The sequence below is a fragment of the Palaemon carinicauda genome, chromosome 15 (assembly GCF_036898095.1).
Source record: "Palaemon carinicauda isolate YSFRI2023 chromosome 15, ASM3689809v2, whole genome shotgun sequence".
Classification (NCBI taxonomy): Eukaryota; Metazoa; Arthropoda; class Malacostraca; order Decapoda; family Palaemonidae; genus Palaemon; species Palaemon carinicauda.
In genome coordinates, this window is record NC_090739.1 from 83,257,972 (window position 1) to 83,284,067 (window position 26,096).

Sequence of the window (26,096 nt, forward strand, 5' to 3'; positions counted from 1 at the left end):
AATATAACAGAAGGTTCAAATTTGACAATAAATAAAGACTAAGGTTTCATTTTGTAAATGAGTCTAGAAAATATGAAACAAAGAATTTATACATTGTTTACCATCTACTGTATATGTACTGTATTTCAAAGATGATTCAAATCTTGCCCCATTAATACATCAATATGCTTTGGAAGTCAAAAATTTTATATTAAATTCTACGAGAAAAAACACTGATAAGCAAAGCCAATTTTTCACAGATAGATTTACTTATATTCATACTATCATTGTAGTTAAAAATACACTGGTTAAAATTTGACCAAGGAAGCAATAGCAATGAATATATTTAGAAAGTTCATTCTAACCAAAAAATAATGATAAACTAATAACCCAACAGTATACAGTGGTCAACAAATACTTGAACTCTAAAACAATGAAAAGAAAAAGCAACTTCATTATGTACCATCAAACAATGGAACTAAACAACACTGACTCTGTACTGCAATTTTTAAGGGGATAATGGAAATATAGGAAACCTGGATGAAAAAATGATTATTAGCTAAAATTCTAAAAAAAAAAAAAAATATGCAAGAAGATGGTATTTGCAAGTTCATAGAAATAATAAATCTCCCAGGAGGAGAAAAGGGCTGAAAATGTCATTATTGAAGACGGAAATGCGTGATTATATACTGCAGTTTATTTTACTGTTATCATCATCATTAGCCAAGAAGAGACCCTAGTTGAAAAAGCAGAAAATTAAAAGCCCAATGGCTTTAATATGAAAGCAGCCCATTACAAAACAAATGAAATACCTGAAGAAAACGACTATGCAATAGAAATAAAGAATAATAAGTTAAAAATACAGTAGAACCTTGGGTTATAAGTAACTTTGAATACGAGCATAAATATTGGACTGCAAGCAAATGTTTTGTGCCCCACGGGGATTTTTCGTGGACAAGTAAGAACGAGACTATCACGCGATGTTCAGAAAGAAGAGTCACATGGTGCCCATATGCACTCATGCAGTGATCATCCAGATAAGGCTTTGGCAGGGAGAGCGGGAGGCCAGCGAATATATTTACCGATATTTCATGTTTCATTTACATGCTATTTCAAAGAAAAAGTAATAGTAGTTTTCTTTAGATATGATACTTCCTTGAAGACGGATGGATTGGCATCTTGAAGTATGCGTACTTGAGATCCAGAGTGCACATTAAGTCCCTTGGTTGAACCATCTGGATGACCGTGTTTGCCGTCTCCATCCTGAACAGTCTGTTGAACAAACTTGTTCAGGGGGAGAGATCGATGGCTCTCCAGCCTCCAGTTGCCTTTTTCACTAGAAAAATTCAACTGTAAAAGCCTGGAGACCCGTCCAAAACCTTATGAGAGTGCCCTTCTGCAGCATGGTCTGGACTTTGAGCTCCTACTTTGCGGATCCCTTTGCATAGAAATTTAAGTGTACTGGATCCTGAGTCAGAGGAGGGAGAGATTGAATGAACGGAACGTGATACCCTATGATGACCACTTTGATCATCCAGGGATCTGCCCCATGATACTGCCACCTCTGCCAGAGGCACTGCAGGCATCATCCCACAGGTGGTAGGTGAAGAGGATTGCCATTCCGAGCGGGAGTGATCACCTCGGCCACTCCCTTTTGCTCCCTTCTTTCATTTGAAGGACTTGCTCCCTTTCTGGCCTTTGGATTGAAAGGACTGTTTAGACACCTTGGTAGGTGCTGAGGACCTAGAAGCTGAGGGATCAGAAACAGCCTGCTGACCATGTGAAGACTAGGATGGTCTTCCATAGGGCCTTGATGTCATGGCCCTGTGGAGAAGAGAATCGTTCGCCAATTTCCTCCGGTGTTCAGCAGCCCTCTCAATCTCCTTTGGAACAAAGAGAGAAGAACCCTCAAAGGTAGAACTCCTCAAACGTGAGACTTCCACCTTCGGCACCTATTTACGTGGTTTCTTATAGTGGTGCGATAAGAACTCAAGAGTTCAGGTACCCGACAAAAAGAAAGACTCCATAAACTTCCAGCCACCCCTGGCCTACCTCCTCAAGCGGTTAGGCAGGTTTGCCACGTTGCACTTTTAGTCTAATGGCTACCTTCCAGCTCCGCCGAAAGATAATCCACATAAATAATGGAAGGTTTGTTGGTGTTGGAACAAATGTAAATAACAGTTATGAAATTCACCAAAGCTTCTAGAAAATAGTTTCACTTACTGTCTCCTTTGATACTGAAAGAGCATGAGTGGATACATCTCCATTATGATCTGCATCAGGTCCTGGTTTGACAGCTGGAAATCCTTTCACAACCCAGTGGATAGAGCTACCTGCATTTTCATACCATCCACACAAATCTCCCTCTGTCTCAAAGTCACAACTTTCCGCTGCAAATAAGTGTGGATTCAATATTAGTATATCAGTAATTTGGTTGTTATAAGAATTTTAATATTTCCTCTCGCCATCTAACATTGGGTAGCTTAGTCAATTTGTGAGTTCACCCGTTTGTTCAAGCTTTCATCTCACCTTAACAATTTGACTGGGCAAGAACTTTGTTCTGCATTTGAGGAACACTGGATACTATCATTAGCTACGATGGACTGCCGTAATTAAGTAATAACACCATATTAATCAAAAGCAAGTAGCTTCATTAGGTCTAGCACCAGCTAGCATAAGAATACCATCCACACTTCAAATTCAGTCCCTTAATCTGACCTATCGTAAGCCTGAGTAAATATCAAACTAGAACATACAATACTGCATCTGCAAAGGAACTAAAACTCTATTGCAATTGTCATTTAAAGAAACCACACAAAGCCAAAAAAGGCTACATTTAAAATAATTACACAGAACTCAGTGGATTTAAAAATATAAATTTAGTTGTTAAAGCTAAAGAATCAATGTCCATTTGGTTGGAAAGTTGCTAATAAAAAAAATCAGCAAAATATATTACAGTACCTCAATCATAACAATGAACAATGTACTTACCACATCCCTGTTCATCAGTTCCGTCAGAACAGTCATTTTGGAAGTTGCACCTGTCACTCGGAAAATAACAGTCACCGCTATTACATGTCAATTGACCAGGAGGACAGATTGGTGAAGGTGTTGAAACTGTGTCCTGACCTGGTAAAGTTTGGTCATCTGATACTTCACAACTCGGAGTCATTGACAGGTCATCTATGACCAAGTTACCCTTACCAAATTTGTTATTTGTACCTTCAATAACCACCTGCAAAGTAAAGAGATTAAAACATCTACAAGTAGAAAGGAACAAACTTATATAAAAAACACAGGCTGAAAATCTACATAAAATAACATCTACAGCTTCAAAACCTTACAACAACTGCTATTCATTTTAAATTTTCTCCTAATCTTAAGTAATAAAAATTGAATAATGAAATACTAAAACCTAAAATTGATTTGAAGCCTAAAACTAATCAGCAACATTGAAAATATGAAAACGTAGTAGTTAGGGAAAAAACATTGCTTGGTAATATGTAATTTGAAGTGTTCTTAAAGCAATGCTATAACTACTATATTGAAATTTTAACTGATGGCCAAACCCACTATTCCCAAATTGAAGAATTCAGATTTCCATTAAGATCTATATCTCATGAAAATACATGGTACAGTCTCTGTAACTTTGTCATAGTAATTACTATCTTAACTTAAATCACATCTTTAGTATTCCATGACAGTGGTCATCAATTTGTGAAAGAGTACACAACATAAAATTTACTTATACTACAATTTCCTCTTTCTAATGGTACTACTGTATTCTTATATTCCATAATGTTACTGTAAAAAAAAAAAAAAAACTCACAAAATAATACTGATATTTCAAAATTTTATTAATTTCCTTATCAAATAATCATAAAAAAGGCCTTAACTTTTTCATTGAGCCTTACCCTTCTGCATCCATACCTATCATGGCAATGGTATTGAAGTATTTCCAATTACTACTGTTAATTATGAAAATATGAAACAAATGAGATAATTGAATTTCTTACCCGATATTTCCCTCCAGCTACGTATGGGGTAAAAGTAACCGTTTCTTTGATCCAAACATTCTTTGGTAGTGTGCGTTTAACAATGTGTCTCAAACCATCCTCATAATATGATACGCGTCTAAAGAGAAATCCATCTGTCAGTGATACTAAGGTCTAATGCTTCGAGCACCATTAGCAAGATTAAAATAATTCTTTTGCCTTTCCTAACATTAAGATAGTAACTTAAATCATGTAACACAATAAAAAACTGGCGAGTATTGTAATATGAAACCACAGCAAATCATTAGTAACAACATTAATACTAAACAGTGCTGATATTAACTGGAAATTAAACAGTATGGCAGCAAACCTATCATATCGTATTTTTACAGTCATAGAAATGAAACTTACACATAGATATTCAGGGTTCCTGAATCGTCTCCAGTAAACTGATACCACAGCCTTAAGGAACACTCCATGCCACCATCCAGTAAAACAGGAGAAGAAATTCGACCAACTGCAACTATATGTTCTACTACTGGAGCTGTATTCAAGAGCATATAGTGTCCTGCAAATAGATATTGCATTATTATGCAATGCTGAAACCTGTTTACAATGAAAAAATATATATCTCTATTTTTAATGTCTTCAAGATAAGTAATGATGCGTGACTCCATCATCATTGAAAAAGTTCCTGGTTATTCCTTGGCAAGAATGCACTGCATTTGAATTAAAGAAAAAAGAATATAGTACTATATTACAATGATATTTTCACTGGTGTTTTGTACATTAACTGAGTTTACCTTGAATAAACTTGTCTGAATACATTAAAGAAAACTCATTTTGTAGTCATACTACTGTACTCTCTGTTAACCCAGAGGCTTCTGCTAATAATTTTTATAAGGATATGACTGTTGAAATGAGGTTGAAGGTAGCAAGAAAAATAGATGTGTGAGCTCTAAAAGGATTTTTATAAGGAATTCTTTCTAAGTAAATGATCAGGAATTTTCATATTTTGGTTTTAAGTATGCATGCTAACACAATCGTAGATAAATTTCAACTGCATCTGTTTTCACATACAGGTAATACCATTTGGCATTGACATTGCAATTAAATGTAATTGTTGCCCTATAAAACTTACTAAAGATACATGAAGTCATAAATTCTAATAAACACTGTATATCAAAATAATAATTAAAGATAACAATAGTGACTGTTAGAGTACTAAAATTTCTAGCAGACACTGAGTGAATGACTTGCACGAAATAGGTGATAGTAAAATACTCTTTCTCAGAACTTTTTCATATACTCTAACAAAGATTTTAAAAACCATATGCACTAATTATCACAGTACTTGATATCTATAGAGAAAATTCCAAATTTTGCTTTTAAATGGAACAGTGACTTTGAACATCAGTCAAGGTGAAAAAAATACTAGGAAGAAATAATCACCTACTTCAGAGTCTATTATTAAGTATCCTCAAAAAAAAAAAAAAAAAAAAAAAAAAAAAAAAAAAAAAAAAAAAAAAAAAATGATCTTTTAAGATGTCCTGTGACTGGTAAAGGTTCAAGAAATAATATTTTTTGTAAATAATTACCAGTCACAAGGGTACATACAGAACTCTATATACTAAATTTCATAAAGTCAGAAACAAATTGGCTAAAATAATAATAATAATAATAATAATAATAATAATACCAAATAACCTTCAGTAGTACAATTGTAATAAACATTTTTGTGTTTTGATTGTTCCATTTCATTTAAATTCTCTAATGAAGATAAATTTTTACCAACCTTCACCCGTTAGTACAGTATGGTCGGCCTCTGGAGAAGTCCCTTCTACTTCGGCAGAAGCCTGCAAGCGAATCCAGTTGGTGGTGTCATCAGTATCTTGCTGCCAATCACCACAGAAGCCGATCTCAAAATCACAGCTCAATTTGTAATTGAGACACGTAATAGGATTCTCATCGCTGAAATCTAGACAATCGTCAGAGTAATCACAAACGACAGTCTGTAATGCACACATTCCATCTCTGCACTGGAACTGGTTTAAATCCTTGCAAGTTGTATCTAGTACAAAGAAAAGATAAATTATCATTAGATTAAGTTAGGGTCTTTCTAATAAGTATCAAATATTTAAGGGATTTTGACGAAGGAAAAATCTATTTCTGGGGAGAGACCTGTTACACAGACATGCAAGTTATATAAAAGTAGAACAAATGTGAAAAAACTAAGTTGTTAATAATGTACTCACTAGCAGGAGGGTAGAAGGGAGTTTGGCAGTCTAAAAACATGAAATCATCTAAAGCGTTGGCCCCATTATAAGTCTCACCTCTACTTGCAACTATCGTCAAGTTTTGGTCAAACATATTTCCGATGGGAGCCATGTCCTTCACGGATAAGAAATAAGGTTAGAGATGTCAAAGTTAATATGCATATCAGTAAATACAGTACAATTTTTCTTCATTCTCAGACTATGGTCAGAGCTCCAAATTCCATAAGACTAGAACCACAGAAACCTGCTGTTTCATACATACTAAAGTTAGTTGATATTTTTACATGAAGTATTATGATCACTATACAGAAATTGGAGGCTTCTTACTAAAAACAAAATAAAATAAAAGATGAAAGAAAATTAGCATGCAGTATTTTATGGAGAGAGAGAGAGAGAGAGAGAGAGAGAGAGAGAGAGAGAGAGAGAGAGAGAGAGAGAGATGGTGCTGAAAAACAGCCAAGTCACAAAAGGTGGAAAATATATGATGTTTATTTACCAAATGCCATTCTTCTCCTTGGTCTCCATCAGTCATCCATATTTCTGTACTATGCCCTTTTTCATATTCTTTCAGAATGTGAATCGAACCAGGATTATCGCCAGAAAGCCAATACCAAAACTTAAGTTTACAGTTTTCAGAAGTTCGACCTGTAAAAGGAAATAGTGAAGCATATGATGAGCAATAGACATTCACTTCAAGGCAGGTTGTTTAGAATGAAATAATCTTCATCATGGTAGGGATATACGCACTAAATTTTTTAGGTGGGAGAGTGACTGGTTTGGTGTAAGAATGGGGCTGAGATAAGGATGTATTCTGTCTGTGGAAATTTTTTTTTGAATGAGTGTGGAACAACTGATGTTTGGAGATATTAGAGGTATTGTCAAGACACATTCAAGAAGCTAGTAAACAAATTTCAAAGTAAAGTTTGTGCAAAAGTAGGCTTGTGAGGGACAAAGGAAATTTGGAAGACCATGAAGGTATGAATGTTGATATGGACATAGGGATGATGGAAACCATCAATTTGCATAGGTATTTCCTATTACAGTAAAGGAATTTTGTAGTAGGTGCAGCATATCAAGGAAGCAAGGAAGGTAGAAGGGTGTGTACAAAATAGGGTAGAAACTTGGAGTGTCTATGAAAGTCTCAGGTGGGTTGTATGAAGGAATAGTTGTGCCAACTCTCCATTATGGAAGTGAAGTGTGGATATTGAATATGGATGAAAGAAAAGAGGTTGAAGCTGTAGAGATGGAGATGAATTGCTTGTATAGCATACTGTATGTCTTACAATAAAAGCTGAAGGTTGAGGATATGAAAAAATGTAACAGTTGTAAAATACCTAACATATGTGAAAGGATGAATAACTGCGATTTGAGAAACGCCCTTACGTGGAATAAATGAAGAAGGATGGGGCAGCAAACAGAATGTGCAATTTAGAAGTATTACAAGAAAGGGCGAGAGAAAAACCTAAACGTTTTTGACAGGCGCAAAAGTAGTATTAGAACGTAAGCACTCTAAAAATGCTCAAAATCAACAGTGTATAAAGTGGTAATGAGTTACAATAAGACTTCTGTGTTGATGAATGAACCAGTCAATGTTATGAATTGCTTTTAGGGTAGGATCTGTGTCAACGATTCAGTGCAAATGAGGTAATTACACCTATTTTTTTCTTGGGAGCTATTCCACTCAAAGATATACTTTTGCTTATCACATGACATTCTATGTTAAACAATACTGAACATTTTGAGTCTCTGTAAAAAGGTGGTTTCTATGAAGTGGTAAAGAGTTCACACACACACACACACACAAAAAAAAAAAAAAAAAAAAAAAAAAAAAAAAACAGTGCTAAAGTTTCTAGGGAATTGTTTAAGTCAACATAATATGGTACTGATATTGTTAATGTATAAGTAATAATTTATTATTATTTCTCTAAAATTAAAAACATTGAAAACCCTAATCTTTCATGAAGTTACAATAAGCTCTTGACTGAAAACAACTCAAAGAGAGACACTATCTATCTTATATATCATTCTATAAATTCGTGAATTATCATCACTCTACTAGGCAGTTTTGATATTTACGGTTAACCAGTCTTTTTACCAATATACACTATTACTTTCCCTTGGATCACAACAATAGAATTATCCAAATTGTATGTTCAATAATACAGGATGGCAATATATAATGATACAATATACATCAAAATCTTCTTTTACCACTATAACATCCTTTCATTCAGTCTTCAGTAAACTAATAAATAATGTATTATTCAACACAACACAGATACGTTTTTCTTCACACACACACACTATATATATATATATATATATATATATATATATATATATATATATATATATATATATATATATATACTGTGTGGGTTATGATTACTCCCTCTCCCTCCTCTTGAGGGGTGGGGAGAAACCAAATAGTCATACGTTTGGCAATGCAGCTCAGCATGACAGGAATGAAATATATATAACAAAACACTTGCTCTTTATTATATAGGGGAGATATATAGCATATGTGCATGTTTGTATTTACCTGGTGGGATCTCTGGGGACAACCATGTTTCAGCTCCTTCCTGTGTCTCTCCAGACTTTGCTAGAAGATACCACCCGGAATCGTCTCCTTCTGTATGATCCACAGGAGGGCCTTTCTCACCAGGCCTGTCTTTGGCTTGAGTATCAACCCATCTGAAAACATATTACACCTCAGTTAGTCTACTGACCTAAGGTTAACATGTAGGGTTCCTTATTATTTTTTTTTTTTTTTTTTGAAGCAACATTATCATGCCTAGCAAGAATATAAGTTTCAGATATTTATACAGCAAAAGTCAAGTAATCAACATACATATATTTTTCTGTCTTTAATTATTTTGAATTCTATTATTTGGGGGAATTTATGACTCATAATCCAAGATTCTACCTAATACTTAATACAAATAAAACATAAATTATGAAAACCAATGTAATACAGCTTTGACCACATGTATACACATCGAGTCACTATTCTAGCCTCTTGAATGATCAAGTAAAGCTTTCAAAGTAAAGGAAAATTTCGAGAGAGAGAGAGAGAGAGAGAGAGAGAGAGAGAGAGAGAGAGAGAGAGAGAGAGAGAGAGAGAGAGAGAGAGAGAGAGAGAGAGAGAGAGAGAGAGACTTACGTGAATCCTCCTATGCCTGGGAACGCTTTCCATCCACAGTAATTGTTGTTCTCGAAGGAACAAGTTTCTGCCACTGGATAAAAAGATTAAAACATTATATTATAAAATGACAAACTTTGAAGTAATTTGTATTTATCCTAACATATACAGACTTGGAGCTATTTATTAGCGATTATACTTTCGGCGAAGCTGAAACTATTCATAAGACCTTTAACGAGGTGGAACTACCCCACCAATAGTTAGCAGGGATGGGGGGTGGGAGGGGTAGCTGAAGTAGGTGGCCATCCTGCTCACACACACCTGTGTTGTCTAGTCACTTTTTATTGCAGGCAGGACTTCTTGGGGGGGGGGGGGGTAGATGATGGCAGGCCAATTTGTATAAATAGCTCCAGGGTTGCATACATTAGGAAAAATACAATTTGCTTACAAATTTATCATTTATTCCAACACTCATACAAACCCTAAGCTAATTAATAGGGATGACTCACCCTTTAGGAGGGTGGAAATCCGGACCAACAGGCTTGTCTTTGACCTCAGGATTTTCCACACGTAACAAAGAGAAACACTGAGACCTCGTTAAACTAGTAGTGCAAAACACAGTTAGCCGCCTGAACACTTTTGGTGAATGTGTGATGCTAGCAGTGTGATTAGTCAAGGGAAAACATTATCAGAAACGTAGGAATCTTAGAAGTAACTAGAGACATTACACAATCCCACTTCGCCAGGGGGTGTGGAGAAACAACAAGTATATACCTGGAGACACTCGAGGTCAGCTTTGTAGAGTATCATAGAAGCTGTTGGATGAAAGAAAGAGCCAGTCATTCTTCGTCCACCATCCCAGGCTTATACCTGGTTAACTCTACCCTCCCCATCTGCTACTTGTCGATCATGGAGTTTGAGGTGTTAAATTGTAAATCATTTATTGTGTAGCCACCACAGGAACAATGGAGAGCATCTCCATGTTCCCATGGGTCATGTCTTGCAGGAAGTGGGAGGTGGTCATTAGCACTTTCATCCTGCCACTGGCATGGCCTGCATCACAGAGTAGCTGTTTGTAAACGTTAGGGGTGCATTCCTGCTCTTAATGTTATGCAGATCACCTCTATAAGGAGAAGGATAATGATTCAATGTAAGGTTCATGACCTTGTGGATCCCAGTCAAGAATGTGTTCTTGGTGAGCCTCCTTTGGCCTTCCCAGGGCTGGTGAAGCGTGCCGAATCTTTGGGGCAACCTATTGTATCTTCTTCGAGGTAGAACCTTAAGATATCACTGGTGTAACCACCGTTGATGTGGACCAGTGATCATGCCATGAAAGACTTTCAGTCTGAAGGGTTAAACTCCTTCAACTTCAGAAGGAGCACTGCCGAACCAGCGCCAACCAAAGAGAGAAGTGTGAAGAAGAGTAAGAGAGTATCACAGGAGGCAAAAGCTTCAAAGCAGTGAGGGGTCTCAGTCAGGATAGATCATTACAGAAGTAACTTTTAGCACGGAAGGCAAAGTATCCAGAGGAAAACCATACTGTAAGGTGTTGAAAGTGTGCGCTGGTACTAAGAGTAACCTAGAGGAGAGCCGACTAGTGACAATCACGAGTTGCTGAACAATGAACGGCAAGCAAGCGAACGGCAAACTGGTGAACAGCAAGTAGTCGCATGGTGGACTGTCGAACGGTGAACAGGCTATCTGTGAGCTGACGAAAGGCGATCCAATGAACGATGAGCAGGTGCGAACGTTGATCAGTGAACATTGTGGTCAGTAAGTTGTCAACCAGTGATGTGGTGATCAGCGAGCTGACAAACGGGTAATGTATCTGGCCGAACGGCGATCGGCGAATGGCGAGCTGATGCACAGCGAGCTGATGAATGGTGAGCTGACGAAGGGCAAGCTGGCGAACAGAGATCTGTGAACTGATGAACAGCACTCAGCAAAGTAGCTGGCTAACGGCGAATGGTGCTCGGTGGCTGACAATCGCTGAAATGCCGAACAATGATCGTAGATCTGGTTAACGGCAAGCTGGCGAGCTGTTATCTGTCGAATGGTGATCAACGAACTAGTGAAAGTTGGCAATCAGTGAACAGCAAATTGGTGATCGGCAAATGGCAAGCTGGCAAACGGCGATCAGCAAGCAGGCAAATGGAGGGCTGATGGGCTGCGAGATGGCGAAATTTCAATCGGCAAATAACGGACGATCTGGTGATCGGCGAAAAACGATCAGGTGATCTGGAACGACGAGCTGGTGAACGGTGATTGGCAAACGTCGATCAGCGAATGGCAATCGGAAACTGGCGATCGGCGAACTGGCAAATCGGCGATCAGCTAGTTGGTGAATGCCATTCAGTGAACAGAAATTGGTGGAATAGTGATCGGCAAGCTGGTGGATCGGAGGTCGGCGACCAGGCAAGCTGGCGATTGGCGAACGATAGCAGGGTGATCAGTGAACAGCGACCGATGAACGGCGAGCAGGCAAGCAGCAAGCGGCAAGCTGGCGATCAGAAAGTTGGAGCTTGACAGCCGGCAAACGGCGATCAGCGTGGCAAATGACAATCTGAAGGTGGTGATTGGCAAATCGCAAGCTGGGATCGATGACCGGCGAACTGGTGAATTCCTTGGAGAGCAAAGTTCATGAGTTGGTCAACAGCGAGTTGGCGATCGGAGGTCCCAAAATGGAGCGAATGGCTGCTCTCAAAGAGGAAGAGTGGGGAATGGACTAATCTAATTCCCGTTGGAGGAAGCCCCAAAAGGGAAGACCGAATAGGTGAAGGCAGACTCTCCCGCAGACGGGAGAAAAACAACCAACATCTGGAGCCCGTGTCGGCAATCCCAACGCAAGGAGGAAGATTGCCGATCAGTGGCTGGTGTAGGGACTCTCCCTCGGAAGGGAAAGTTCTGACACCTGGAGGCTAACCTCCGGGCAGCAACTGTTTCCCTTCAATGAGCTTGTCTCAAATTGAAGGTTAATATAGTGTACTGCCTGAGAACGAACCCGAGGCTTGTTCTCTGGGTTACCTCCGAAGGAGTTACCCAAAGAAGGGTAGAAATGGACGAATCCAATTCCCGCTGGAGGAAGCCCCGTGGGGGAAACCGAACAAGAAAAGATTGTCTCTCCCGGGATGAGAAAAACCAACTCCTGCAGCCACTGTCGGTAGACCTCCCCGCAAGCAGGAAGATTGCTGATCAGTGGCTGGTGGAGAGAATTTTCCTCAAAAGGGAAAATTCCAACACCTGGAGACAAACATTTAGGCAGCACTCTCTGCTTCCCTTCAACGAGCTCTATCTCAAATTTAAGGTTGGCACCGAGTGTTGTTCTCTGGGTTCCCCTCAAAAGGAGTTACCCCATGAAGGGCAGGAAATGGATGAATCAGATTCCCGCCGGCGAACCCCGAGAGTGTTGCCGCTGTCAGCAATTCTACCTCCGAGATGGAAGATTGGTGAAGTGGCATGTAGAGGAGTTTCCCTAGGATGAGGAAAAACCAACACCTGGAGGCGGACCTCCGGGCAGCGCTTTAAGCTTCACGTCAACAACCATTGTTCAGGTTGGAGGACGGCATGGAGCATTACCTCTGAAAAGTTGCCAAAGTTGGTTTCTGGGGTTACCCCAAAGGGATCCCACACCAGACTGGAACCCTGAAGGCACCCAGTCTGGCCCTGTCCATGTTCCTACGCCATGTCGTTAGAACAAAGGAGCAGAAGGAGAGTGTTGTAGAATCAGAACAATCGGAAGCGAAGAAAGAAAAGAGAACAAAATGAAAGGAAGTAAGTCAAAGGCTAGAAAAACAGTTGGAGAGGAGAGAGACGTACGTCTACTCTCACTGAGCCAAAAGTGAAAAGTGATTAGACAACACAGGGCACACCACAGACCCAGCGTGTGTGTGAGCAGGGTGCCCGGCTACTCCAATTAAACCCCCCACTCCCCGCTAACTAGCGGAGGGGTAGTGCCACCTCGTTAAAAGCCTTATGACTAATTTCAGCTTCGCCGAAAGTATAATTCCTAATAAATAGCGTAAGATTCGTATGAGTGATGGGACAAACAAGGTTTCATTACTTTCTAAACTCTAGTCTACTTTAGGTGAATGCGAACTGAAAGTATGCATCAGAGTATCTATTTTCATGATATGAAATTTTATGCATACCAGCAGGTCCACAACTTACAAACATAAATCCAACTGAAATCATAAATCTCAGAGATTGTATCAAAAGTTTATAATGCAATACAGTACTGTAGTAAAAAACAATATTATATAATTTAATGCAATAAGCAAGACGACATTTGTAACTTGTAACAAGTCTATTTGTTGACTTTTGAAACTGAAAACTGTAGGATGTGAATTGGGAGGATAGCTTCTTGGAACCTATTAGTTTGATGGTTGAGGGCTTTCTGTTATTGTGTGTGTGTGTGTGTGTGTGTGTATGTATATGTATGTATATATATATATATGTATATATATATATATATGTATATATATATATATGTATATATATATATATATATATATATTTGTAATGGCATTTTAAGCAACTAGAAAATTGTAGCCAAAAACAACAATAACAAGAATATCAAAAATAATAATCAAAATAATCAATTAAATATATAATGTAAAGAGAGAGAGAGAGAGAGAGAGAGAGAGAGAGAGAGAGAGAGAGAATTTATTAATAAATAAAGCATACATTAAAAAACTAAAAAATATTGACAAAAGCAGTAAAGCACACAAACACAAACACACAAACACACACTTACAGCATCCATCTTCGTCGCTGCCTTGAAGACCTTTGGTCACGCGCTCACAATCACGAACAAAATTGCAACGTTGCTCGATTGATATGCAAGTTCCATCTTCACACTCAAACTGGTCCTCAGTGCAATTGGAAGATGTTGCTCCTAGCTCTGATTTTCTCGTGATTTCACCAAAACCTAAAAAGAGACGTGGGCTTGAAATAAATAGATACGGGCTTGGGAAAGATTGAAAACCTAACCAAGAAGAGGCAGGTGATGTATTACTAAATTATAGGCCTTTCATCATGGATGTTTGAACACTCCACCAAGGATTAATGGGTTTGCACACAAACACACACACACACACACACACATATATATATATATATATATACATATATATATATATATATATATAGATAGATAGATATATAGATAGATATATATATATATATATATATTCTTTCTTCTTTGTCTGCATCTTTTCCCACTTAAATATATATATATATATATATATATGGGGATAACACTAATAAACATGGATATGAGAGCAACCTAATGTAGAGGGTATTCTAACAAGTAAGAAAAAGAAATGAACATGGGTAGGGTATATAATTAGAATGAAAGATAATAGATGCAAATTAAGAATAACAGAATGGGTCCCTGGACATTGCAAATGAAACGAGGGAAGGTAGAGAAGTCGATGAATTGACGAACTATGAAAATTTACAAGTATAAACTAACATAGATAGACCATAAACAGACGCGAATGGAAGGACATGTCTAAGGCATTTGTTCTGCAATGGACTTTAAACGGCTGATGTTTTATATATATATATATATATATATATATATATAAACAATATGATACATTGTGTTACAATGCTTACGGGCATCTGTTCCCTTCTTAGATCCTTATTCTTGAATTCAAGGCCAATAATACAATCATGAATGACAATAGCACTTGTAATACGATTATAATATATAAACTTTATTGGTGTTCGTTAAATAAAATTTCATATGATGTACAAAGGTCACTATGGTTCATGTTAAGAAATTGCTAATCGAAGGACGCCTCATAACTTCGAATGCATAAATTAGTCTCATGGAAAAGTAGCCATGACATATCCTTGTAAAATGAGAGAGAGAGAGAGAGAGAGAGAGAGAGAGAGAGAGAGAGAGAGAAGGCATACATCAAATAATTCAATTCACAATAAATTATCACTGAAAAATTTAATATCCAGATTAGAAAAAAAGAAAATCATTACATCAAATAACAATAAAAAAAATGTGTTGAGGAATAGGGAGAGTTAAAGAAATTTGAAAGCAAAAACTAAATTGACACTGTTCAAAGGGGGTTGCCAAAACGTCTGTGGGTAAGTAAAGAAAAAAAAAATATTTTGTTCGTCACTGCAGTGGAAAAAATATATTTTTTATTACAATAAGAAAACGCTTGGAAGCTATATGATTAATTCTTTTATGGGATAGTCCAGTTTCCATTAACCTATTTCATGTGAAAATTATAGTAGCATTTACACTAACAATTAAACTACCGAAAGATAAATCCTTAGTGACAGCAAATGTCCTGATATCAGCTCTCACTGGTTGAGTAGTGGTATATAAGATAATTTCTTATTAATAAGAGATAACATTCTTAAATAAAAGAGTGGGAGGTAGGAACTCCAGAAAACAAATCCCACAACCCCACTTGAACGATTATATGCTCCTCAACCCAACCCCACACAAGCGAGTATATCCCTTCAATCCCGCTGTGAGTTCTTGCTTGAGGGCACACTCAGGCACACTGTTGTTTCCTGATTGCTGCCTTTCCTCACTGGGTTATTTTCTCTGTTGGTGTCTTTAAAAAGCTTATAGCAAACTTCTTTTCCAAATAGGGGTGTAATTTAGCTGGTAATAATAATAATAATAATAATAATAATAATAATAATAATAATAATAATAAAAAGATATAATAAGAGAATAACAAAAATACGTGGTATAGGCCTTTGCCAAAACGTCATCTCCATGATCTAAATTCACGTAAGAGGGTAAGTAGGTCAACCGCTCCTTTAAATGTATAATACATTTATCAGAGAGAACTAGAAACTCTCAACTCCTTCAGTTGAAGCTGGTGCTTTTAATCACAAACGTTTTGGATCCTATCTTGATAAATTCATAAAAAAAACTAAAAACTTATCAAACTCGAACTAATTTGTTTAGAGGCAGCCCCACCCCCTGAATATAAAAAGTTCAAGAAATTACATAAGATTGAAATACAAATGTTTAAAAATGTATATTTTCATGTATCTATAATTCAACCTTACCTTCATGAAAAATTCCACCGAGGAAACACCAAAACGCCACAAATAAAACCGCTTTATTGCAGCGACCCATGTTTCCTGGGAAATCAATCGGGTATCTCTGTTGCTGCAAGACTAACTCCAAGGATAAGCATTAATGATATTCACCAGAACAGTGCAACACCCACAATGCTAAATAATAAACAAAAGACTCACGGGATCCTGATTACGACCAACAAAGAGTACACAACTGTTGACAGCATTTGTGTTGACATATCTACCCAATGAGCATTATCTCCATGGAGGTGGAACCTATACCAGGTTGGAAGTGGCCTACATTGATTTTACTATCTTTCAAATATTTACTTTCGCAGGGCAAGTCTAGATTGTTCTTTCTCTATTAAAATTGGAAAGTGCTTTTTGCATTCCTTTCATGAAATGGTTAGAAATTTTCAGCAGTCAAAGAATAAAGACAAAAGAAGAAAGGAGCACTTTAATTCATTACTAGAGTAACAATACACACGCACAAATACATATATACTGTATGTATGTATGTATGTATATATATACAGTATTTATATATATATATATATATATATATTTACATATATATAAAAATATATATATATATATATATATATGTATATATATATATATATACCCCCACACACACACACACACATATATATATATATATATATGTATATATATATACCCACACACACACACACATATATATATATATATACATATATATTATATATATAAATATATATATATATATGTATATATATACACACACACACACACATATATATATATATATATACACACACACACATATATATATATATATATATTCAATGAAGCATTATATAGAAATTCTCAGCTATTTTTATTACTCCACCTTTTACTGATATTTCCTTTTTCATCTTTTAAAGCAAACATCTGCTATCGCCCTGTTCCAAGTCTTCTTTTCATCAATCTGACGTTTCTTTCTTTCTTTAGTGTTTCCTCAATTTTGGTCTGATTGTGTTTAAGAATGTCTTGGGCTTTTAGTTTGTTTATTATTTTGGAGAATGCTGTCAATTCTATTGCCTCTTTCTTGGATTTTACCCTCATTTCCAATCTCTTCTTTATTAGTTTTTTTTTTTTTTTTCCACCAATCTCTTGTGCTGATTCCGATACAATTTTTATTGAATTACTATACATTTCTTCTTTGCTTGCTTTCATTTCATCACGTAGCTGGGAGTACCTATTTTTTATTGTTTAACTAAACACATCAGATTTTTCTCTTATTACAGAAATGTTTATTTTCTTTCCTTAGATCTATAAAAATTTTGCTTCTCACCATTCTATGGTCGCTTGAATTTAACTTGTTTAATACTTTTATATCTTTAACTAAATTAACTTTTTTTCAGTACGAATAAAATCTATTGCAGGGGATTTCTATACAATTATGCCAATGAAAAAAAAGGAGATACAAAAGACCTGAACATTACAACCTAATATGTTTACTCTCATTAAATTTAAAACATTTATAAAGTCCATATTAGACAGAAGAAAATGACATCTAGACTTTAATTGACCAATAGAGCAAGCAGGCTCAAGAAGCGGATATTCAACAACTGACCATAACCATATAATTAACCAGCTAATGGAAAAATCAAAAGGGTATGACAAACCATTATATATGGCCTTTATAGACTATAAGAAAGCTTTTGATTCTGTAAAAACTTCAAGAGTATTGAAAAATTTTCAAAGACAAGGAATAGATGAATCTTACGCTATCACTGATATTATTGCATATCTCATCTTTTTTTTTACCGATGTCAAAAGTGTAAGATCACTGTATCCTTATTATAACTCTGTATATGGCTTTTGCTGAAATAAAGGTTATTATTATTATTATTATTATTATTATTATTATTATTATTATTATTATTATTATTATTATTATTATTACTATTATTATTATTATTATTATATAACACTTAAAGATATCTCCACAGGAAGTACAGCAATCCTAAACTACAGAGAAAGGTGTTAACAAGTAGACCCAACTCTCCAAAATTATTCACAGCATGCCTAGAAGAAGTTTTAAAGAATTTAAATTGGAAAAATATAAGAATTAACATAAATGGGGAACACTTTAACAACTTAAGATCTTAGTTCTATTTAAGCGAATCAAAGGGGGAATTGCAAAAGATAACAGAAGATTTGAAAAGCAGAAATGTAGGGCTGGGAGTGAATATTGTAAAGATAAGATATTGTTCAATGAAAATGCAGACAGAGAGGGTACAAATATAGGTTACGGACGAACCTCTAGAGATTGTTAATAAATATAAATACTTAGGACGCACAGTATATACCCAGGACATGAGGCCGAAATTAAAATAAGGATGAGCATGGGATGGTGAGCTTCTGGAAAACAAAATTAATTCATGAAAAGTAAAATTCCCCTTTCTCTAAAAAGAAAAGTATTTAATTAGATGGTCCTACCAGTATTAACTTATGTATCAGAAACTTGGAACTTTACTATATCCTCAGAACCTAAGCTAGTTACAATTCAGAAATCTATGAAAATAATAATGATTGGAATAGCACTAAGATACAGAAAACGAGCAAAATGTATACGAGAGCAAACTGAAGTAGAGGCTATTCTAGAAACATGTAAGAAAAAAAATAGACATATAAAGAGAATGACAGATAATAGACGGACATTGAGAATAACAGAATGGGTTCCTAGATATTTCAAAAGAAGCAAGGTAAGGAAGAGAGGACGATGGATTGACGAGCGACGAAAATTTGTGTGTAAAGACTGGCATAGAAAGACAATAAACAGCCGGGAATGGAAGGACTTTGTCCTACAGTGGACTAGTCAAGGCTGATGATGATGATAATAATAATAATAATATTCCATTTAGATATATTGATATGTAATGTCAGTTCAATAAAACATTTGCAAAGTTGACTGATATATAAGCCACAGCTGTGAGTTGCTGATACCACTTTATCGTCATTCGATTTAATTGTATTCAAACACATATGAGAGATAAGAGGCATCGAAAAGAGGAAGCAAGTTAAATCTAATTGTTCTCTATCTATGTGGTTACTTCGGCACATTCAAATCAGATATTTACATAATATTACATAAACAACTTTGATATCATCCACGCCCCTTTTATGACCCTAGCAAACGAGGCTACTCATCTACAAAACAATTCATTCAGGCAATGAATAACAATCCCACCTATGAGACCCTTACAAACATACGATACAGCTATGCAAACTGGAAGGTATTAAGCTGGAAGCAAATAAGGACCTGGAAAATTTGGTCTTGGTGATGAAACACTTAGCCACACATTAACTTTAGCTGATTAGGTTACACCTGCAGAAGTAGGGCGTGGTATAGCTACATCACTAAACAGTTCCACACACACACTTCCATGTACAAATATACATGCATTCACAAACACTCTATATATATATATATATATATATATATATGTATATATATATATATATATATATATAAGATTATATCAAATAACAAACGCCCCACCCCAACCAAACTAACCCACTATAAATATTCCTGACCAGTCAAGAATCCCACAGAGACCCACTGACCTGCGTTTCAATTTCCTTAATCGAATAAGCATTATTTTGACTTCATAGCCACGAACACACAGGGGAACTTCTTTTGTATTCACTATCCCCCACTGCTGGGAATTGCCTCTACTCGGAATCGAATCGGCAGGAATTGTTGTTGGGGAGCCGCAAACGGAATTAAGTTTCCAGTGTTTTGTCTTTCGAGGGGCGGGGGCAAGGAGGTCCTCCTTGGGTGGTGGGTGGGATGAGGGGGAGGATATTGAGGGGGAGGGGGGTATATAGGGATTAAGATGGGGATATGGGTGGTGGAGTAATATATATTTCCTCCATAATAAACAAGCGCCAATATTTACAGGCTAAGTCGAACGCACTAAATGATATACTACGAATTATGCAGAATATTGCCAAGACAAAGGTGCGTTTAATCTCAAGCAACAATGGATATTTAAATCCTGTTACAAAAGGCCGATAAATGAAGTTGGTGCTGCTGTGGCCAGAGGGTGAAGGAGTGTCTCTAAGGCATCCCTTTTTTTTCCACTGGATCTGATCAAATCACTTGTAATTCAAGATGACAATACAAACTTTACGTGTAAAGGGTCGGAATTGGAAGAATCAGTTGCGCACACCAAAAACGAATCTCTGACGACGAAAGTTTTAGGTTTTAGTAGATATTTATCTCTCTCTCTCTCTCTCTCTCTCTCTCTCTCTCTCTCTCTTCGATACCTAACAAAATTGATAGTGGGTTAAGCTGTGGCATAGAAACGATAGCGACAAGATTAACACCTACAAACTGATTGTTTCAATTTGGAAGTTTTCGACGAGAGAGAGAGAGAGAGAGAGAGAGAGAGAGAGAGAGAGAGAGAGAGACTCGTATTTAGTCTTAAGCCTCCAGTCAGCAATGGAGGTGACGACAGTTGACGCTGAAATGATCCTAATATTTAGTAACCGAATATCTGTCTAATTGTTGCCACACCCACGTCTCTCTCTCTCTCTCTCTCTCTCTCTCTCTCTCTCTCTCAATTGGAACATATAAGCAACCCCACCTACATCACTCTCAAGACATGTGTTGACAACTCGTATAATTTTGATTGACATGCCGAGGTTTGGGGTTGAAGAGTGGTCCCAGTATTTACGTTCGTTTGGGGAAATAATAATTATACTCTCTCTCTCTCTCTCTCTCTCTCTCTCTCTCTCTCTCTCTCTATCTTGCCACCACCACAGCAGCCAGATCCTTCGATACACACTTACTGAACTACTGCGCTTCTTGGCAGCATTGCGTCAATGACCTTAGATGTCAAGATGACAGAAAACCTTAAATCAATCAATCAATCTTGGAAGCATTTATTTACGGTTTCCTTTCATTTTGGTCCAATAATTTTATAAGATAATTAAATGATAAAGCGCTCCTTACAATGAACATATTTTGAATGTACTTGCAGTCGAAGGTATTGATACTATAGGGAAATCGATGTCACGCACACACACACACGAATATATATTATATATTATAAATATATATATATATATATATATATATATATATATATATATATATATATTGTAAGATGGTTTTGTGTCAAGGAACGAAACTTATAATATTACATATATTACAGCTGCCAAACTATAAAACCTCTCGAGTTCGAAACTCACCTGTTTGTTGTTACATTAAATCTGTTACACTTGAAAATATTAACACCTGACCTCTGAGACATTTAAATAACTCCCAGACACCAATATATAAAAACTCTGAATATCCAATGGTCTCTTAAGTGAACTCAAAACCACACTGGATAATTATGATTACGATCTATTTAAAACCCCTTCTTACTTCGATTCTTTAACAGGATACGAGTGAGTATGAAATAAATACTTATCATTGAAATAATACACTCTTTACAAAAATAAATATATTCTGTATAAGTTACAACACTTTGAAAGAATTTACATAAAAGCAATAATAAATCAATCAAAATAATAAGTCCGAGCAAAACTTAAATTAAGAAAAAATTGTTACTATCTGAAAACTATATAATCACTTGACTTGAAATATTAAATCTGAATAAACCTTGAACTAAGACAAAAGAAATAGTATTTATGAAAATTATAAAAATCAATTGTTTCACTTGAAATCGAATTTTACACACAATTTAATTAGTCATAACACTCAATGAATATAGTTAACCAGCTAACGATACAAATACCTTTCACGTTACTACACGGCCATTCACAAAATTTGTAATAGAATTTTTATAAATACTCGCTATGTTTACAAAAATCCGTCACACCAAAACTTTGATATTTCACTGAACACTTTTAAAACAATACACTGAGAGGCATGTGAGAGAGAGAGAGGGGAAGTTGGCTGTCTTAAGGCTGGGATTCTATATCTGATTTATGCAACCCTGGGGTTGTCTTTATATGAAACTTAGCAACTTCCAGAATTTTCATAAAGATCTGGAAGCGTGTAGAGTTGTTCCAACAGCGACGCCAGAGTTTTCAACTATTATGTATCAAACAGGAGAACCAACCTGGCTCTACTGACCCCTACCCAGCCAGCTCCACCCACCCACTATTCCCGGGAAAAAAAAAAAAAAAAAAAAAACGATAAACATCCTAACAATAGGATTTTGGGGACTCTTCTAAAGCACATGGCATATAAGAATTGCATATTTTCTCTCAAACATAATGCAATACATCATGAAAATATAAAAGAATATCACATAGGCGCTTGTTCCTATTTCGTATGGTCACACAACACTCTCACATAGCTTACCTGAGACTCCGTAGCAAAAATATGGGAAATAAAAAGTTATTTCTTAAAATCACGTAAATTAGCATATACTGACTTGAATGAAGAATACAATGTAATGAACAGCGAGAGTTTTACATAATTTACATACATAAGAGGAATTCATCTTAAGAGCTGGCCAACCTCTGCAATGCACAAATGAAAACCTAAATAAATAAAATAATTAATAAACTACTGTATTTACTCTACACTAGACCAGCTTTGTGAGATAGTTCCCCCCAAAAATAGCTCCCCCCTGAATGCATCGATTTAGCCCGAAATAAATAATCAGCAACCATGTCATCTTTACCTGATATATGCTCTACATCAATATAACACGGTTGCAAACATAATGACCACATAGTTAACCTTTGATTATTATTTTTCATCTTATTAACAAAAAATATTAAATAAACTGTAATCTCTTTATTTTGTGGTCGATTCACATAAATTCTAATCTTCTTTATCGTGGTGACTGATGCTAGCAGTTCCTTATCAACTGTCGAGTAGGCTCATTGTTGCTTCAGCTTCGGTGACATAAAACAAAGAAGGTGATGAATTCCTTCCCTATCTTCTTGCAATGCGACAGCTCCAATCCCGTTATCCAACACATCCACTTGGATAAGGAATTTCTCGTTGAAATCCAGTTCTTGAAGTATTGGTTTCGAAGTTAATATGGCCCCTTCTGAGATTCTTCCTTTTTCCCGGTATCTCGATAACGTAGGTCTGGTCACTGATCTTCTCCAAAATCTGGAATGGTTCCTGGGACTCGTTGGTGAGAGGGGATCTCTTTATTGGGGAGTAAACCAGCACGTACTACCATTCAACCGTAAACTGTCTCTTCGTACTCTTCATACCAAATCTTTTCTTCGCTTGTCCTTGACTCATTTTCACGTCTTCTAAGGAAAATTCCTTACCTCACCAATCCTTGTCTTCAAATCCTTAACATTTCTTCCCTTCGTTTCCTATCAGTCCTTCCATTTTTCTGCTAATATTTCAATCGGTCCTCCTATTTCTCGTCCAAATAACATTTAATTCGGGCTACATCCCATGCTTTCTTGATAAGGATACTGTACCTCAATAAACATCAACGGTAATCCGATGTCCAATTCATTCCCCGTTTCGTTGCAGAACTTCATTAACAAACTTTTCAAAGTTTGATGAAACCTCCCTAATGCACCTTTGGATCCGGATGATAAGCAGTTGATTGTTATTGTTTCATATCCAACAGTTTCATTACTTCCTGAAATAATTTTGGCGTGAAATTCGTTCCTCGGTAGCTTTGAACGATTTACGGAATATCTAAGCACTGATGTTCCTGACGGGTATGGTTTGGGATGTCTCGTCACTGGACACATCAAGGTTAACATATATTCATGACTTCTTTTCGTCCTTGGTAAAGGTCCCAGAATGTCGATCATTACCTTGCTGAAGGGTTCTCCTTGCACCTCTATCGGCTGTAGTACTCGTTTGGCTTTCCAGCCATTTGACATATGTGAAATGCACTGCAAAATTGGCTCACGTTCTTATGATTGCCAGGCTAGAAAAAGTGCTTCATAATCTTCTCCATATTCTTCCTTATCCCCATATATCCCGTCTCGTGAGCAATGGCGATCACTTGTTTCCTCAACAGTGCGGGGATTAATATCTGACGATATATCCCCCATTCAGCATTCCAAGGGATATCGGCAGGCCTATGCTTACTAATAAGCAACCCATCCTTAAGATAATAACAGGTTGAAGGCTGCTGTGCCTCTGTCTCATCCCTTACATGGTACAATAACTCTGTTAACGTTGCATCCTTCTGTTGTAATCCTATTAGCCTTTTCCTGCTCACTTGTCCTACTTCTAACACTGAGTTTTCTATTTCTTCCAAATAAAATTCTTCTTTATTATCTTGTCCACTCGTCAGTTGTTCCTCTTAGCTCGAGCTTACTCGTGAGTTCTCCTCTTGCTTACCGTCAAGGGATTCCTCTTCTCCAGAAAACAAATCCTCCAAGTTCATTGCTCCTTCGATTTCTTTTTCTTCTTCAGCAGCCACTTTCTTTTACCCAGCTGGACGTCTACTTCTTCCACAGACAATGAATCCTTTATCGCAAAGTCATAATTACCTGTCACAAACACACATGGCAGTTTCAAACGGCTAATAGGAGTAACCTGATCACTTCCAATTCCCTTTAAAATAACCGAGTCTCCTGTGAGAGACAGTTCCACCAACAGTTATACTCCTCGTATCACCACACTATGGTTACAACCTGTTTCGCGCAATATCTTGACCGGGGTTCGTTCACTCTCGTCTATCGCTGCTAACATATATTCATAATAAAATGGTTTAAAGGTATCTACGCTGTTTGGATTTGTCCTCTTTGTCGTGTAAACGTTTGCTGGTTTATTTTCCTCTTCGTTCTTTCCCGACTGTTTCTTCGTTTTTGCATTCTGTGAAGTCGAATTATCCTTAATCACTTAGCCGGCTGCTTACGGTCAATTCAACCAACATTCCTTACTGATATAGCCTCTCTTGCCACACTTAAAACAGACAATAACAGCTTTCTGCACGTCTTTCACGATACTGGAAGGAGGATGATTCGATGATTGTTGCTGGGGTACTGTCGCATTCTGCTTAGAAAAAGTACTAGCACTACTTCCGCTGTAACTGTTGAACTTTTTCACGTAGTTGTTAATGAACTGGTTTCCATGGTCTGGCAAATACTTGACACTTGGTCGGAACGACGGTTGAGACTCCACGCCCGAGGAGGTTTACGACTGATAATATTATAATCTTTACTCAGCCAAGCAGCTTTATCACATTTCTTCAACTCTCCCTTAAGTACATTCAAATATGTTCAGGAATTCCTCATAGATACTGTTCTAGTATTATCAAATCTTCTAAATCAGCCATCTCCCTCACGTTAGCAGCCTCTATCCATCTCTTAAAACATCGTTGTGCCATATGAGCGTAATAGAGGAAAGTAATTTTCTCGTCCTTCCTCAAACTTCGGAAACTTTCATTATGATATTCTGGGGTCATCTGATACACTGGCCGCACACTCCTTTATACTTCCTAATACTCTTTCTCTGGTCCTGAGATAAGGATAAATAAGCATTGCGGACCTTCCCAATCAATACACTCTTCAATAACACAGACCATTTATTTTCTGGCCATTTCATCGTCGATGCGATTGTTTCAAAATAATGATCGAAAAACTCAGCTGGAGCTTCTTTGGTGAACCTTGGAATTAACCTCTGGGCATTCGACACATTAAACATGGGCTCGT

At 36.7% G+C, this 26,096-nt stretch overlaps 1 protein-coding gene across 1 annotated transcript in view; it reads right to left on the reverse strand.

Annotated features, from left to right (window-relative positions):
* Nucleotides 1-16,620, reverse strand: part of LOC137654687 (MAM and LDL-receptor class A domain-containing protein 1-like) — a 53,285-nt gene extending 36,665 nt beyond the window's left edge. Inside the window, exons 1-11 of the mRNA XM_068388563.1 lie at nucleotides 16,446-16,620; nucleotides 14,146-14,319; nucleotides 9,414-9,486; nucleotides 8,793-8,944; nucleotides 6,747-6,895; nucleotides 6,230-6,365; nucleotides 5,770-6,045; nucleotides 4,386-4,542; nucleotides 3,996-4,113; nucleotides 2,971-3,214; nucleotides 2,203-2,369 (exon numbers count right to left, since the gene is read on the reverse strand). Of these exons, the coding sequence (XP_068244664.1) occupies nucleotides 2,203-2,369; nucleotides 2,971-3,214; nucleotides 3,996-4,113; nucleotides 4,386-4,542; nucleotides 5,770-6,045; nucleotides 6,230-6,365; nucleotides 6,747-6,895; nucleotides 8,793-8,944; nucleotides 9,414-9,486; nucleotides 14,146-14,319; nucleotides 16,446-16,515 (1,716 nt within the window). The 5' untranslated portion in view covers nucleotides 16,516-16,620. The remainder of the gene's footprint in view (nucleotides 1-2,202; nucleotides 2,370-2,970; nucleotides 3,215-3,995; nucleotides 4,114-4,385; nucleotides 4,543-5,769; nucleotides 6,046-6,229; nucleotides 6,366-6,746; nucleotides 6,896-8,792; nucleotides 8,945-9,413; nucleotides 9,487-14,145; nucleotides 14,320-16,445) is intronic.
* Nucleotides 16,621-26,096: the final 9,476 nt, after the last annotated feature.